General features: G+C 34.9%; 3 protein-coding genes across 3 annotated transcripts in view; 2 read left to right on the top strand and 1 right to left on the bottom strand.

The window, feature by feature from the left end:
• Positions 1 to 797: 797 nt before the first annotated feature.
• On the top strand, positions 798 to 6,540 carry il12b2 (interleukin 12B 2). The gene is made up of 7 exons (XM_028456903.1): positions 798 to 1,648; positions 2,934 to 3,018; positions 3,152 to 3,391; positions 4,187 to 4,289; positions 5,450 to 5,643; positions 5,711 to 5,859; positions 6,421 to 6,540. The coding sequence occupies exons 1-7, from the start codon at positions 1,541 to 1,543 to the stop codon at positions 6,538 to 6,540; spliced, it is 999 nt and encodes a 332-aa protein (XP_028312704.1). The 5' UTR covers positions 798 to 1,540.
• Positions 6,541 to 7,818: 1,278 nt separating this feature from the next.
• Positions 7,819 to 11,365, top strand: LOC114470022 (protease-associated domain-containing protein 1-like). Its single transcript, XM_028458001.1, has 5 exons — positions 7,819 to 8,039; positions 8,181 to 8,281; positions 9,738 to 9,847; positions 10,835 to 11,002; positions 11,090 to 11,365. Exons 1-5 carry the CDS (start codon positions 7,964 to 7,966, stop codon positions 11,208 to 11,210), a joined length of 576 nt encoding a protein of 191 aa, XP_028313802.1. The 5' UTR covers positions 7,819 to 7,963; the 3' UTR covers positions 11,211 to 11,365.
• Positions 11,366 to 12,433: 1,068 nt separating this feature from the next.
• The window catches only part of LOC114469398 (G-protein coupled receptor 15), a 34,142-nt gene continuing 29,629 nt past the window's right edge, over positions 12,434 to 16,946 (bottom strand). Inside the window, exons 2-3 of the mRNA XM_028456902.1 lie at positions 12,769 to 13,731; positions 12,434 to 12,437 (exon numbers count right to left, since the gene is read on the bottom strand). Of these exons, the coding sequence (XP_028312703.1) occupies positions 12,434 to 12,437; positions 12,769 to 13,631 (867 nt within the window). The 5' untranslated portion in view covers positions 13,632 to 13,731. The remainder of the gene's footprint in view (positions 12,438 to 12,768; positions 13,732 to 16,946) is intronic.

Raw genomic sequence — 16,946 nt, 5'->3', positions numbered from 1 at the left:
TTTTTTTTATTGTTAAAAAGCAGTATGTCATTTGACCTCTAATAACCTTTGAGCTTCAAACTAACAAAGACGTGTGAAGATGGGATACACTTCTACAGGTTTTTAATGTGATTTGGTGAAAAAGAGGTTTGATGACTTAAAACTGTGTTTTTGTGGGTTTTAGAATTGCTGGATGTTAAAATTATTAGTAATTTTGAGGTAAAAGATTGAAACTCTGTAACAAACCACATAGAGACAGTGACAAAAAGGAACCAAAACTTGTCATGTCTGCCATAAAAGCCAAGAGAAAAGAGATAGAAAAATATCAACAAGAAATACATGACTTTGAAAGAAACTGCTGAATTTAGAATTTAACAAGTTAGATCCATCTATCTACAGTATCTTTCTGTCTATCTAGTTGTCTATTTAGTTGTCCATCTATATCTAGTTGTCTATATATCTAGTTGTTTATCTGATTATCTATCTAGTTGTCTGTCTATCTAGTTGTCTATTTATTTATCGATTTACCTAGTTGTCTGTCCATCTAGTTCTCTAAGTATCTAGTTGTCTATCCAACTATCTATCTAGTTGTCTATATTTCTATCTAATTATCTATCTTTCTATCTAGTTATCTATCTAGTTGCCTATTTACTGTATCTAGTTCTCTATGGATCTAGTTGTCTGTCTGTCTATCTATTGAGTTGTCTCTATCTGGTTAGTTCTACTGTACCTAGTTCTCTATCTATCAATGCATTTATCATCTATCTATCTACCTACTGTACCAAATTCAAAACAGCTTTATTGACATGAGAAAACAGGTTTACATTGCCAAAGCAAGTGTGAGAACCATGTGCACACGAAAAGATTAAATGTTGTAAAATTTGTGCAAAACAATAAGATTAAAATAAATAATAAAATAGACTTTCACGATATATATATGTAGAACACAATTTACAATTAAGCTATAAATGTTGTAAAAGTCGAGGTTATGTACAGAATTTTACGTATATTGATATACACACACTTATGCGCCCGGTTATACAAGCACATACATACATTCATACGTATACAGTACACGTACACAAACACCTACATATGTATATATTCATACATGTATGGGCAGACTATCTATATACTATATATACATAAATGTTCTCTATCTATCTATTTATCTATCTCTCTGTCTATCTAGTTGTCTGTCTATCTATCTAGTTCTATATCAATCTATCTGTCTATCCATCCATCCTATAGCAGTTACTAAGTTAGTGACTTCCTCTATTGTCTATAATGCAGAGTCACTGGGTTTGTTGTGGGTGCTGCGTAGAAGGATTCCACCTTAGAATGGGGGAAGCCCCCACCCCACTACACCACCTACACTGATGTCTGTTCACCAGAAACTCCTCGTTTACCCTTTTCACAACATTTGACATGCAAAACAAGGGGGAAATGTACAGTGGTGCATCACTACCAATGGGCAACTATCCTTTCACTGTGGCTCCTAAGGTGCTGTGAAATGATGATGATGATGATGATGATGCATTCTCTATCTAACAATATATAAATGGCTTCCTGTGAGCATTTCTCCAAACATCTGCAGGTGTCAGGAGGTTCACAACAGCTGAAATCTTTGCATCGTTTTGCAGCGCTCCGACATCACTTCCTTCCAATGGTAAGAAAATACATCAAAATCATAATAGATTGTATCAGTTTTTAATGCTTTATTTAACCCAGTGGTTCACAACATGTTTTGGGTCGTGACCCCATTTTTATATCACAAATTTCTGGTGACGCCAGAGAATTTTTTTTTCTCTAAAATATATATATTTTTTAGATTTTATTTGTTTTACTGTGTCACAAAGTGACAATATGTGTCAGATTTATGTTTCAGAAAGGGAAAGTATAGAATACAGTTGTATGAGATTGTGTGTCGTGTTTTCATTTGAAATAGAATAATAATAATTTAAGTTCTTTGAGCTTTCTGCTTTTTCCTGCACTGCATATATATTTCTGTGATATATTATCTATTGTTCTTTTTGTGCAAAATAGATAAATATAAATATTTAGATACAAACAATTCAAAAAATATGATCTTAAAGGTGGGGTAAGTAATGTCCTTCAGATAAAAGTTTTCAAGTTTTGGTTGAAATTGTCCTAATGTCCTGACAGAAATTATAATCTTATGTGCTCTGAAAAAGGAACAAAGAAAATCCGTCATCTGTAGCAGCTGTAAACCTGTAAAAACTTCGACCAATGAAAAAAGACGGTTCGTTTTTTATTAACCAATCACGTCTCCCTGCTCGTTCTCGCTCTCTTGCGTGCACGAGCCCACACTCAAAGCGCGTCATCGAACGGAGTTTTTAGTCACGTTTTTTAACATATATAATGATAAAGTTTAGTGTTTACTTATTTCTACACAATACAAGGGATGAGCTGAGGTCCGCTATTGGAGCACCGATGCTCGTGCATGTGAGTGAGAGGCGTGGCTTTAGAGGGAGCACAGAGGGGAGGGGGTGGGTAAAAGCACAGCACTCTGAAGATTATTATTATTATTATTAATATTATTATTATTTTACTGCCACTTCACTTGGATTTTTGAGATCCTTCCCGTTGGTGCAATTTCATGAAATTTAGCAGGAGGATATAGTTTGGTGAAAAATTTAACGTGTAGTTTCAGGACTCGTTAGCGCCACTTAGCGTTTTTACTTTTCTACTGGTTTGAACTAGTTTGATGGCATTTGTCAGGTATATGCATTGGACCGTGACTTGCAAAAATGTGATTTGGACCTATAACCTAAATTCCCCAGGAATTTTATTGGGCCAAATTTGGCACTTTTTCTAATTTATTTTATTTCATCGTTGCGAGACCATTTTAACTCCAGGAAACCCCACATAAGGTCACAACCCCAAGGTTGAAAAGCAATGTTTTAACCATTTTTTTTCTTCTTATTCCTCAGGAGATCTCCTCACTCTGGATCTTTGGGTTTCTGTTGATCAGATCGACTGCATGGACACTTGGACTTGAAAACTTTCCAACAAAATGTATGTCATAAAATATGTATCTTTTCATTGTAATGTCATTATGTTTTGTAACTTTCTGTATGTGTGTGTGTGTGTGTGTGTGTGTGTGTGTGTGTGTGTGTGTGTGTGTGTGTGTGTGTGTGTGTGTGTGTAGTTGTAGTAGCTAACAGGAACGACCCTGGTCCAATCACGCTGACCTGTGATGCAAAGCCTGAAGGAAACGTCACATGGAGGTTTGAGGGTGAAGAGGTGGAGGAGGGGGACACGAGGGGTTCAACTCTGATCCTGTCAGAAGTAGATGCACCAGTGTTAGGAGAATACAGCTGCTGGAATGGACACAGGAGGCTGTCCAGCACGTATCTGCTGCTGGAAGATGAAGACGAAGTCAAAATAGGTCAGAGTTCATTTACTGCATTCATAGGGAAAACAGACGCAGAGGATCTACTTTAACCAGGGTTGGGGTCAATTATAATTGTAATCGCTTAATTGATAATAAATTACAATCATCGCGTAATTATAATTGTAATCGTAATTTAAATGAATATGTTGTCGTTGTAATGGTACTTGAGTTCAGATGATTGACTTTGTAATTGCAATTACCATGGAAATTTAAAAAAAACTCATTTACAATTTAATAAAATGCAAAACAGTTCTATGGCTTACACATATGTAGTTAACAATTCTTAAAATATGTTTCATGTCAACTTTTCCCACTAGTTGTCAGTGAATTTTCCCACTCATAGGGGTTAGAATTAGGATATAGTATTTTTTTTTTCTATTTATTTTTTTAATAGGGAGAATACAATTTTACAGAGTAACTATAACTGACGTGTTTATAGCGATTGCTAAATTCTAACTCTTGTCCCTAGTCAGGCTTTTACATAAGATATTATAATAAATGCACTAAAAGATAAATGTAAAGATGCTAAAACAACATTGTACACAAATACAAAACTGTATAAAATATCACAACGATATATACCGGTAAATAAAAGTTAGTGAAATTGTGTTTGAACTTTAGTAATTGAGAACGTAATTGTAATTGACAATTGTGATTTATTTGTAGTTGGGGAAAAAAATGGTTATCATAATCATAATTTAATTGTGAATTGAACAAGAGTAATTGCAATTAAAAAATGTAATTGACCCCACCTCTTTAATGCTTATTTATTTTTGTGTTTCATTACAGATTCTCTCCTGAGTTGTAGAGCAACTTCTTATGACTGTAACTTTCACTGCAGATGGAATAACGTTGAGTTCACCACTGTTCGTCTTGGACTAGGTCGTAACTGGTAAGGGAGGAAGTTAGTGTTTGTGAATAAAGTCTATTCATTTGACTCTTAGCCAGATTATTTGTGCTCAAATTTGGAATTTTTATATAAATTCCAAAGAACCTCATCATTTAAATCACATTTGAAATGAAATCATCTGCTGAAATGGGTTAAAAAGCTTGATTTTAAAACTTAGATCTTGAAAACTGTTTTCTTTCTATTTTATAATGGATTTGACTTTACACCAAGGGTGGGTATTAGAGTTTTGGGAGTTTTATCTTTTTGAATTGAATGCTGACGCCTTTATCTGTTATCTGTTAATTTGACAGTGTAAAGAACAAGTGTCAAACTCGTGGCCCGGTGGCCAAATCAGGCCCTTTGGAGCATCCAATTTGGCCCGCAGGAGAAAGTAAAAATTACAGACCGGGGCTCAGTGGTAGAGTGGGTTGTCTAATGACTGAAGGGTCGGGGGTTTGAATTCCGCTCTATCCAAGTCATTGTCGTTGTGTCCTTGGGCAAAGCACTTTACCCACATTGCCTTGTATGAATGGGTATGAATTGAGCATGAATGTTGGTGGTGGTCAGAGGAGCCGTAGGCGCGAAATGGCAACCACTCTTCTGTCAGTATGCCCCATGGCAGCTGTGGCTACATTGTAGCTTACCACCACCGGTATGACTGGTGTGAATGAATAATGGTTTCTGTAATGCGCTTTGAGTGTCCTTGAAAAAGTGCTATATAAATCCAAGTCATTATTATTATTATTATTATTATTATTATTAGAAAAAACATGAATCATTGTTTGAATGAAACTCAACCATCCTGGTGCTTATATCTCGTGATTGTCATTGTCATTTTTAATGTTAAACTGTTGGAAAAAAAAACTAATATTTCTTACAAATTCTTCCATTTTCCTCAAATTATTGCATTATATTTTCCTAATTAAATAGAAATTGGTCAGGAAATCTAAAGTGAAGATTCTGTTAAGACTGCTATATCTATCACTGATTTCTTGAATATTGTCGGTTTCTTACATATTTTTTTATTTTAGATTTACGTAGAAGTGCAAACTAAGGCACAATAATGTGGTCCACTTGATATCAAACTTCTCCGTATTTGGTCCCTGAGCTAAAATGAGTTTGACACCCCTGCTTTAAGTGATGAATGCCTCTTTAATCTTCAGCACTGAAGGCGAGAAGTCATGTCAGTGGATCACAGAAAGTTGTCCGATTGTCCCCGATTGTGGATTCAACTTCACGATACCGCACTCTCTTTCACCTTATGAGGAAGAAAGCACCATGCTGGAACTCACTGCTGAAGCCATTCGCAACCTGTCGGTCCTCAGGAGAACCAAGAGGTTTTATCTGAGAGACATCGGTAAGAGAAAATACACATTATTTGGATTGCATTTGTACTAAATAATGGCTGCTTTTCTTATGTTTAGTAAAACCAGATAGTCCTCAGATAGTCGGGTATCAAGAACAGGAGCAACATCTGAAAGTGACCATTGAGCCTCCGTCCAGCTGGTCCAGGCCTCACAGCTTCTTCGTCCTGGAGCATGAGATAGAATACGTGCTAAAAGATAATGGAAAGGTACACACTAAACCAGTGGTTCTCAAACCTTTTTGGCTCAGTGTCCCATTTTTTTAACTTTAAGATCCAAGTACCCCCTTTGTCTGACTACCACACTATAGAGCATAATGATTGAATGAATGAGTAATTACATAGATTTTTAAGAATCTCATTTTGTAAATAAGTGGAAAAAAACAGAATTTAGTGCCTCCTGAATAGATTTATTTCTATATATATATATATTTTTTTTTTTAAATTATTTTAATTATTTTCAATCTTCTCCTGCCTCGTGTGAGACCAAGACTGACTCTTGTATTTTCAATTCATTTTCTAATCAAGATAATTTCCATCATTATTGATATGATTATAATTTTTAACTAAAATAAACATTATAAAACCCCATATTTTTATTGCTTTCATTTGTTAATTTTCCACTCTTTCTCTCAAGTACCCCCTGTAATGCCATCAGGTACCAGTAGGGATACACGTACCCCCATTTGAGAAACACTGCACTAAACTATTTATATTATATTTTCTCTCCCAATCACACACATTGATCTTATTGTTGACCTTTGACCTCAGACTGGACGTTCTTCATCTTCTCTGATACCAAAACGGATCAGCAAGCTGAGGGTTCGGTCCAGAGATCCATTTGTTGTGTCAGCGTGGAGTCATTGGACGTCCTGGAAGAAGGTCGTATAGTTCTTCAACCCATTCAGAGGATGAGGATAACATCGACTTCACCAACTCTTTTCCTTTCACTGTATTCACATATATACTATCTATGTGTTCCGCTTGCTATTAACTTACTTCATTGTGTTTATTTTGTCCTGTGGAAGCTCTACAACATGTCGTGTTAATGTCATGTTGTGGACTATATGTGTGAACCGTGCGACTTGGTGTCAAATGAGATTCCCCATTGGGGATTAATAAAGTTTTTCTAATCGAATCTACTGTATTTGATAAGGGTGTAATTTGAGAATCTATTTGATGTGGATTTGTTGGGTTTTTTCTTTCTTTTTTCTAAAGAATTTTATATTTTCATCGCGCTTCGAGATGACTATTGTTGTAATTTGTGCAATATAAGTGAAGTTTAATTGAATTGAAATGGATTGAATTTAAGTCCTTTCAAAATAAACTTGACCAGAGTTAAAATTAAAAGTAATGGATTACAAGTACTCATGTTACTGTAATTGAGTTGCTTATAAAGGTACTTTTACTTTTTTGAGTATATCTCTAAATCAGTAATTTCACTCACACCTAACCATTACTGAGTACATTTTTTATTTTTTATTTTATTTAATTTTATTTTTTGGTTTAAACTGACCAACAAACATTATAAAACTACAAAAAATGAAATGACCATAGCCGACCAACCAGATTGAACGTAAACCAATAAGTCAGACTTCTTCCTACTCCTTTTTTGAACGTGTAAATGTTTTATTGAAATCTCCTTATTTTGTGTTTTTGACCTGTTTTGGAAATTGACTTGTTTTGTAAAATTCCTTTTATTTTATATGTCTTGTTTTTGATTTTACATGTTAAAAATCGAATAAATCAAATCAGATCAAAATCAATAAAGTAAAAAAATAAAACAAAATAAGATATAATAAAATAAAAAAAAAATTAAAAAAAAATGTAATCCACGTAGTTTTTAATAATATCCATAGTGGAGAAAAAATAATACATTTTACCATCTCAAACTTTATAGTAATAAAACACACGATAACTGAGTTATTTGGAAGGTATTTGTGCAACAAACGCCATTCTTTTGCCATTTCCAGAGAAAAATGATGGTGTTTACACAGCATCATACATTAATGCATTAAAACAATTTAAAATTATAATAATAAAAAATAAAGCATCTATAAAAGTACAAAATAGAAACACACTCTTCCTTCTTTTCTTGCTGATCAACCAATCCGGTCGCTTTTGTCCACAATGCGCTTATGTGATGTACGCATGCGCAATATTCCTAAGGCGGAAGTAGCGCTCCTCCTGCACCTGCGTTTATTATGTACGTGTGTCTGATGGCTAACAACTCTACTCCACGTGGACTGGGAATGGATTTAACGTGTTAAATTCATAGTTCAACTGGAGGACGAGCTTCACAAATGTGTTCATCATGACAACCGTCGCTGGGACCGCAGCTGTAGCTTTATATCTGTGCTGTGTTTTCACGCAGCTCACTGACCTGACAGGTGAGTCTGTCTGTAGGTACAGACATGCTATCAAAGAGGGGGAACTTCTGTCACCTGTCATTTAGTTTGACATCACTGACTATTTAAATGTGTTCTCTGCTGGTGATGAGGATTGTCTTTGTTATTTTTGAACCGTTTCAGGTCTCAGAATCAACGAGCTGCTGTACTTCAGAGTGATCAGTCCAGAGGAGATCAGTTACATCTTCAGTGCAGCCCCTGCTAAGGACTTTGGTGGAGTCTTTGTGAGTGCATATGCATATCTACTACTATATTACACTATCAATATCATCATAATGAGCATTATAAAACAGGGATTCTCAACATTGGGGTCAGGACCCCATTTGGGGGGTGGGGTCGCCAGATGCCTTCAAGAATCTAATTTGAGCCCATTTTTTGCTTTTTTCCTCCTCCTTTTTCCCCTTTTTCTGCAACTACACCAAACTTGCCATGTTTTAACCTGTTTTTGTCACTTTTTTCTTGCCATATTTTTACTCCTTTTAATGTATTTTTGCTAAATTACATTTACAGCACTTATGAACCCTTTCCACCACTTTTCCTACCTAATACCGCATATGTTGACCCATTATTGTCACTTTAATGTACCAGCAGTGAAGCAGTGTTCATTTTGTAGACTAAAAGTTTTTGTCAATTACATATTTTTAAACGGTGTTACCTAGACCTGGCGTTCTCAACTTTTGGGACAGGACCCCATTTCGGGTGGCGAGACACTAGGAGGCCTTCATGAAACTAAATATTTATATATTTTTTAACAATTTGAGCTCATTTTTGCTTATTTTTACATTTTCTTCTGCAACTACACCAAACTTCTTTTTTAACCTTTTTTTAACCAATATTGCCATATTCTTGCTCCTTTTAATGCATTGTTGTCACATTACTCCCATTTCTGCCATTTCTCTATCCAATTTTAATGTCTTTTCTGCACATTTTTTCCACTTTCAAGACATTTTCAGCACTTATAAACCCTTTCTATGACTTTTCCCGCCCAATGTCACACATGTTGACCCATTATTGTCACTTGTCTCAACATATTTCATGCTTATTTTTTGCCAACTTAACCACATTCACCATTTGTCATGCCCATTATTTGCAAGTTTAAACTAATAGTTCCAATATTGACATTTTGAACCCTTTTTTACCACTTTTTTCTGTCAGTTTTTGGCCACTCTAATTTGTAACTTCGAACAAATTTCTGTGGTTTTTAGAATACCATTTCACCATCATTTTTTATGGTCACTTTTAAACTATTTTATTTCTGATTAAAACAAGGATTCACATCTTTAAGATGAGTATATACTATGGCCCAAAAAATTATTATGAACTTTCTGGATAACAGTGGATATTATTCAGATAAATAAATAAATATGGTTATCACAGATTCACAGAACAATGGACCATCATTTTGCTGACTTTATGGATGGACCCCAAAAATCTCTCCCCTTTATCCCCCTTATAGATGACCCTGTCTCCTCATGTCTGTGTTCAGCCACCTTCAGCTACAGTGGGGGTCCCTTGTCTCTGGAACCTTTATTTTGGGGGTCGAGGGCTGAAAAAGTTGAGAACCACAGATCTAAAAGCATTGGATTACAACGCACTCACTATCTAATTACTTTCTCCTGCAGTTCAAAATGGACGCTCTGTTATTATAACCATGTCTGTCTTCTCTACTTTGACTCTCAGACGTCATCATATGAGGAGATTTTTCTGGTGCCTGCAGACCCTGCAGATGGCTGCTCGGACTTAAAGGACGACAATAACATTCAAGGACAAGTAATCCTGGTGCTGAGAGGGTGAGATACACGCCCTGCATTTGAACACGTTATTATACGTTTGAGGCTGTGTGGAGTTTAATCAGTGATTGATGACAAGCTTGATCTAAATACGTTGGTATGTTTTCTCTAGAAGTATTTTTACTCGACTGTGCACCCTGCATTATTCTAAGAAATGAATGGAAAAGCTCAGATTTATCGTTCTAAAATTTGCCATATTCTGTTTTTACGGAAGAAAAGTTAGTTTAAATGTTAGTTATCCCAATTTCCTGATTCATTTATAAACTGATTTTCAATGATTAACGATTTGATTTTCCACTATTGATGATTATTGATCTTCCATGTAACATCAGTCAGCTGCTGAATTTGACTTCTCTTTTTAGTGACACCTCACCACCTTTATTGTTGTATGGTGAAATATGATTTTTTACAAATTGAGAAATGTAAATAATTTATCTTTGGAAAATCGATGCATAAGTCAATAATAAAATTCCTATCATTTGATTGCAGATTTTATTTTAATTTTACACCACCCCTTAGTAAATGCATGATATTGTTTTAAAACATGCATGTGAGAGTATATTTTCTTCACTGTCATTTTGCAATTTCTGCTTTATTTTGTTTATAATAGTAATAATATTAGCAATTTTGCTATTTCTGGATGTTTCATGAAAGGAGTTTTCCTTTTTTGTGTGTGTTTTGCCATCACCTTAACAAAAGCCATTTAAGTCAAAAAGAAATGGCGAATTTAGCTTCTTCTGTCTTAAAATTGTGTTGTAGTAAATTTTACTCAGACATGTTTTGATATCTTACTGAATTACCTTTAAGGGTCACTAAGAAAAAATATTGACAACCTTATAGCTTGTGGTAAATGATTTTTGACTGCGTCTTGCTTTTTTTTTTTAATTGTTTAAAAGAAAATATGTTTTTTTTTTTTTTCTAAAATGCATCTTGTGTTTAAAGTCCTCTCTTTAGGTTTTTGCCTGTTCCGTTTGTTTTTCCCTCCAGAGGTTGCTCCTTTGTGCAAAAGGCTCAACATGTGGAGGAAGCTGGGGGTAAAGCGGTGCTCATTGCTGATAACGCAGAGGACAACGACAGTCTGTACCTGGATATGGTTTCTGATGGAAGCGACGCCCAACCAACCATACCTGCTCTGTTCCTACTGGGACGTGATGGGTAAAAACACACAAATGCACATACACGCAGCATTATATTGGTATTGGACTCTTATTATTATTATTATGCACCTTTGATGTGTTTCAGGCTAATGATCCGACGAGCTCTTCAGAGACAAGCACTGCCGTGGGCCGTCATCACCATCCCTGTTAATGTTTCTGCTCTGGGTTCATTTCCACTAAAACAACCACCGTGGACACTTTGGTAAAAATCAATGTTCTCAATACTTTCCGTCTTTCAATAGCACATGATTGAATTGAACTTAAAGTGATTTTTTAACAAATTGACCGATAAACCAATAAGTCAAAGGAATGTGTACAATCTAACATGAGGAAAATAAAACTTTAGTACAGACTTTTTACACATGGGTATCACTGCCTTTTTATTTCAGATTTATAACATTACATTACATGTTTAAAACAAATGCAGACCCTTAACTTTGAATGCTGTGGAAATGTCCTTGTATTTCCAAATATGTCAAGAAAACATAAATGTATGTAATTTCATGATACCATCACAGTTTTGGATAAGAAGAAAAAAAGATTTAAATTAAATATAGCATATTAAGAACAGCCTGGGACATGATATGGGTAGTGACTTTTAACTTTTAATATGCAGTTTAATCTCGGTTTTAAAAGCTTCCAAATTAAAAACAAAAAAAACCAATATATGCTAATGCTGTACAAATTCTTTGGTTAATAGCATTTAGATGATTTTTATTTTTACTTACTGTCCAGACCAAATACTTGCATTAAACACTTCTTAAGCACTAAATATGTTAAATTGTTAAATACAGCTTTTTTCTAAAAAAGTAATTTGAAATAATTTAGCACATAATTCAAATGCCAAAGATAAAGAACATCAACAAAAAAATAGACAACAGGAATACGTTCAATATGTGCAGAAAGAGGCAGAAAACCCATAAGGGCTTATTGGAAAACCTCCACCATAATTACATGCATTTAAAATCAGATAAATAACATTAAGAACAAGGTTTGACCAAGAAGTTATTTTTTTTACCTACATTTTAAATGAGTTGTTAAGCAAAAAAGAAAATTGTGGCCACAATTTGCAACATCTATATCTTAAATTAAACTGGACTCTGGATGTCACATACAATGGTAAATGAAAGTCTTTTCTTTTTCTGATTTAAAAATAAATATGAGTCCTTATTAATGTTCAAAGGACACACATTACCCTGATAATGTAGGATCCGCTTCATGGCCGTTTCGGCGTCAATCCATTAAAACTGAAGCTAATTCTGCAACAAAGAGACAGAAAGTTGACTCATAATTACTAAGTAGGTTCTGACACTTCCACTTGTTAAACTGACTCTAAGGCACAATTGGATTTTTAGTTGTTTTTTTATTTTATTTTTATTACACATTTTTGGTACTCAGTTTACAAAGGTTTCCACTTTTGGTACAGTGTTTACCTGCATTAAAAATCAAAAAATCAATTACATTTGTTAAACAAATAATCATGCAGAGCAATAGCTATTGGATACTCATGAATTTAAAAGGATTAAAAAAAATGGGTCACACAAAATTACAATGAAAGCATATATGTATATAGATGCACACATACCCATAGATACAGTATATGTATAAATAAACAGAATTTACAACATAGATTAAAAATAAATAAAATACACAAAATGAAAATCAAACACAACATACAAATATTTAAAATAAGTTGACAAAATAGAAATGATATAATAAAAATGAATTAAACAGTTTGAGTTAAAAGGGAAAGTGTGTGTATACCTTGTCCTGTGTCTGGGGCACAGCCTCCTCCACACGGTCCTCCACACGGCCTCCCTCAGGGCCGGGCTCCCCCAGATGTAAACTGCTGGGGTGACCAGGGCGTTCAGACGGGCCATGATGGCAAACAGGTTGGTGGCTTCGTTCCTGAACACCAGGCCTTTCCTGGTCAACTGTCTGACAATGATGTTAACAAAGGATGGACACCACAGAGCCAGGAAACAAATGACCACAAACACAATGATGCGCAGCGACTCCTTCTTGTTGTCTCGCTCTACACTCGGAGCCTCGCGGGCCAGTTGGTGCCGGGCGATCACGTACAGTTTGATGGTCATCAGAACTTTGATCAGGACTATGATCTGCAGGGTCATCACACCGAAGGCGTGCATTGTGGCTGCTATTGAAATGGGCACCAGGTTCTGCACTGTGAGGGTGGTGTAGGTGTAAACCCAGCAGAACACACAGATCCCGATCACCGCAGACCTGGTGATGAAGCGCTTGTAGAAGAACGGGTGACACACGGCAAGGTACCGGTCGAACTGGGCAAAGAGGAAAGTGAGTAAATTAACACCTAGAAAGGAGGGTAAGATGTAAAAAGTTCCGTTCCTGGACGGGTAGCCCTCCTGGACGTCAAACAGACCCAGGTAGTAGACCGACAGCCCGGTCAGGGTGTCACTGATGCTGGTGTTCAGCATGAAGATGAAGCGGTTCTGGAGGCGCAGGGACCGGGTGGAGGAGATGCCGATGAGGACGGAACCAGCCACCAGGACGGCACTGGTGGCGAAGAGGATGTGGAAGATGAAGATGAAGAAGTCTTCTGGAGAGTCAAAGTCCACTGACAGAGGGACAGTGCCGTTCAGGAGCATCCTCAGGCTCCAGAGGAACCTTCAGGAACCAGCATCACATTTATAGGGACCAGGGACACAGCACATCTACATCTACTGGGACGTGTTCACGGTTCAGCTGCTACATGTCACACAAAGAGGGATTAATGAGGTCTAATCATGCGTATATAATGAGACACTCAGGAAAAACATCATCTCAAACTAAATTAGTCATCTGTGCGTCCACAGTGGTGCTCATTAGCATTTATCATCAGTTAAACCATGTTTATGCCTTTAAAGTGTTATAAAAACAAATATACTTTGACATTCATGAGTGTAATAAGTAATTGCACTCATAAGTATGAAAGATAAAATATTTGATGCATTTGTTTGGTATTAATTTATTTTGCCCATGTGAATGGAATTTACTTTTTTTCATTTTTTGCCGTGTTTATTAGCCAGTGTATAAAGTTTTTTTTTTTTTTCTCCTCAATTGAAGAAAATTGGAGATTACAATAGGCTGACATATAATAAGTAACTGAAGGATAAAATATTTGATGCAATTGTTTGGTATTAATTTATTTTGCCCATATAAATGTAATTTAAATTTATTTTTCTGCAATGTTTACTCGCCGTTATATAAAGTTTTTTTTGTGTGAAGAAAATTGCAATTTGTGGGCTCACATTCATGAATGTAATAATACATTTGAATTACATACTTTATTTTATTTTATCGTTATGCTACAACGGAGCAAAGTTGTTAATTTATCTCCTTTTCACCTTTTTATTTATTTTTTAAATGAAGTCTGCAGGGGGTTTTCAAATAATATTCTCACCTGCTTTAATCTCAGAGCCAAAACAAGGTTCCAACCAGTGTTTCATTTACACTCAAAGTTTTCATTGACTACTTTATAGTAACATTAAGTCAAGCGACATTAACTAGACTGTGACTAACTTAAGAAAAATACACATGGACGAAAACCATATCAAAATATATTGATATTTTCCTCGACTAATAAAAAGGAAACTGTAGTTTTGTTAAGATGGGATGAAATCCAATCATAACTTGTGATTATGTGGTCTTACTATTGATCACATCCAATATGTCTGTGTGTTTACAAACATGAATACATCCAATATCAGGTTGATGTCTTAAAAAAGTGCATCAACTCTTGTACTTCATATTTTAGTCAACTATGTATCCGTAACAGACTTAGTCGACTAAAACTGAAGTAGTCCTGATGACTAAATTTTGACCAAAACTAAGGGTTATTTTTATGCTGCTGATCCTGAGGCGCACATATTGTTCTTGTGTAGAGATGACAATAAAAAACTTGAATCGACAGTAAACCAATGCTCATCATAACCACGAGACTAGACTAGCACTCTTTTTTTTTCTTTTTCTTTTCTTCTGAAATATTATATATATATGTAATGCATTAATATAAATAAAATATTGTTATTTTATATAAAAAATATAAACATATTTTTGTATTAACAAATGTAAACATTTTTTATGCAAAATGTACTGTGTAAAAATTGAGTAGGAAAATGGTTTTCAGCAGGATATCTGATAGCAGTGTTAATTTTGTCAACTAAAACTTTTTGTCATAGTTTTCGTTGACTACATTTTTTTAAGTGGCAATAACTAGACTATGACTAATTTTTTAAAATAAGATAATGGTAGAAAAACGATATAAATATATTTATATTTTCGTCGACTAATAAAAACGATACTATAATTTCGTCACATGATATGAAACCCAATCAGAACTCATGTGTAAATGCATAAACTTTTTTAATGTTATCTTTATGTCATTCAGCTGAATAAGACTAGCCTAGAATTGATTATTATTATTATTATTATCACTGAGTTTGTCTTCTATCGTCGGATTGGGCCGTGAACGCATCGTCATAGCCATACACAACAAACAGAGATTACGCAACTGCTGCGTGCGTGCGTGCTGAGTTCAGGTACAGTTTGGATGATGCAGTTTCCACAGGAACCACGCAGCGTCAGAAGAGCTCTTTGGCACCGAGCCACACACAGACACCCCCGGAATGTGGAGCGTTTTTAACACCGAATATTACCTCTGCGACACGGTGAACGGACACAATCTATGTGTAATTAAATTATAGCTACGGGTTGATAAAGTACATTATAGTGAAAACCATTACCACTAAAGGCACAACCGTTTTATATTATTATAATTATTATTGGTTGAGGGGTGATTCCCATAGTGCTAAGGGGGCGGAGCCTATAGGTGGACACACTTCCTTATACATCTGTGGTCCGTTCTGTGAACCTGAGCCACTTCTTTTTTCTACTGTCACTTCTTTAATAACCAGACATGTACATAAACATGTTTACAACTCAGATATATATTTCTTATCCTGTTCATCCATAAGGAAAAGAAACACAAAAATGGGCTAGTGCTGCAAAATAATGCAGAAAATGTGTGCAACTCAACAGTTTATGTGATGATTGTGATGTATATTGTCAAGTTATATATATATATATATATATATATATATATAAGAATTGAGTTTCAAAATTCAAGAGTTTATATGTCAAAAGATGAGCAATGGAACATATTTTTGTACCAGCTCCAGTTGCAATAAAAAATAAATAAAATGATATTTAGAAAAACACACAGACATGAATATTTTTTATATAGATAAATTATACTAATTGACTCATGGAGCTTTTTTACGGTTTATGTGGACCTCAAGTCTGAAATCCATCTGTCTGTCTGTCTGTCTGTCTGTCTGTCTGTCTGTCTGTCTATCTATCTATCTATCTATCTATCTATCTATCTATCTATCTATCTATCTATCTATCTATCTATCTATCTATCTATCTATCTATCTATCTATCTATCTATCTATCTATCTATCTATCTATCTATCCATCCATCTAAATTTGTTGTTAATGTTTATAAAGTAAAGAAACTAAAGGTCAAACTCCAGCATTTGTTGCTCGTTGATTTAATAAAAGGGATCTACTCCTGTTGCACCAAAAGTGCAGTTTGTACATATATATGGTTTAACAATTCAATAGAATAGAAAACACTTTTCCCCAGAAGTGAATTTCATATTTGTAGGAACATTATATAAGAGCAGAGAGTTAGAACAAACATAAAATCTAGCATAGGATTATAGTGCAAAAGTATATATATATATATAAACAATAACAGCAACAAAAAAAAAAAACATGACAATTGGGTAGGGTGGTGGGTGTCAGTGTGGTTACAGTTATTGAGTTAAACAGTGGTGTTAAACACAATATAAGTTAAATGAATGGGTGTTTTTGTTGTTCATTTTTCATAAAGTAAAGAAACTAAAGGTGCATTTTGT

The sequence above is a fragment of the Gouania willdenowi genome, chromosome 9, assembly GCF_900634775.1.
Source record: "Gouania willdenowi chromosome 9, fGouWil2.1, whole genome shotgun sequence".
NCBI classification, from domain to species: Eukaryota; Metazoa; Chordata; class Actinopteri; order Blenniiformes; family Gobiesocidae; genus Gouania; species Gouania willdenowi.
Note: the sequence above shows the minus strand (reverse complement) of the source record. Positions and strands in the feature narration are given on the sequence as shown.

Bases quoted from the DNA above. Each gene is read 5' to 3' on its own strand.
- il12b2 (XM_028456903.1), top strand. From the start codon at position 1,541: ATGGCTTCCTGTGAGCATTTCTCCAAACATCTGCAGGTGTCAGGAGGT. The intron at 3,019-3,151 runs GTATGTCATAAA...GTGTGTGTGTAG, and splicing joins TGAAAACTTTCCAACAAAAT to TTGTAGTAGCTAACAGGAAC. The intron at 4,290-5,449 runs GTAAGGGAGGAA...TTTAATCTTCAG, and splicing joins CTTGGACTAGGTCGTAACTG to CACTGAAGGCGAGAAGTCAT.
- LOC114470022 (XM_028458001.1), top strand. From the start codon at position 7,964: ATGACAACCGTCGCTGGGACCGCAGCTGTAGCTTTATATCTGTGCTGT. The intron at 8,282-9,737 runs GTGAGTGCATAT...TTTGACTCTCAG, and splicing joins AGGACTTTGGTGGAGTCTTT to ACGTCATCATATGAGGAGAT. The intron at 9,848-10,834 runs GTGAGATACACG...TTTTCCCTCCAG, and splicing joins GTAATCCTGGTGCTGAGAGG to AGGTTGCTCCTTTGTGCAAA.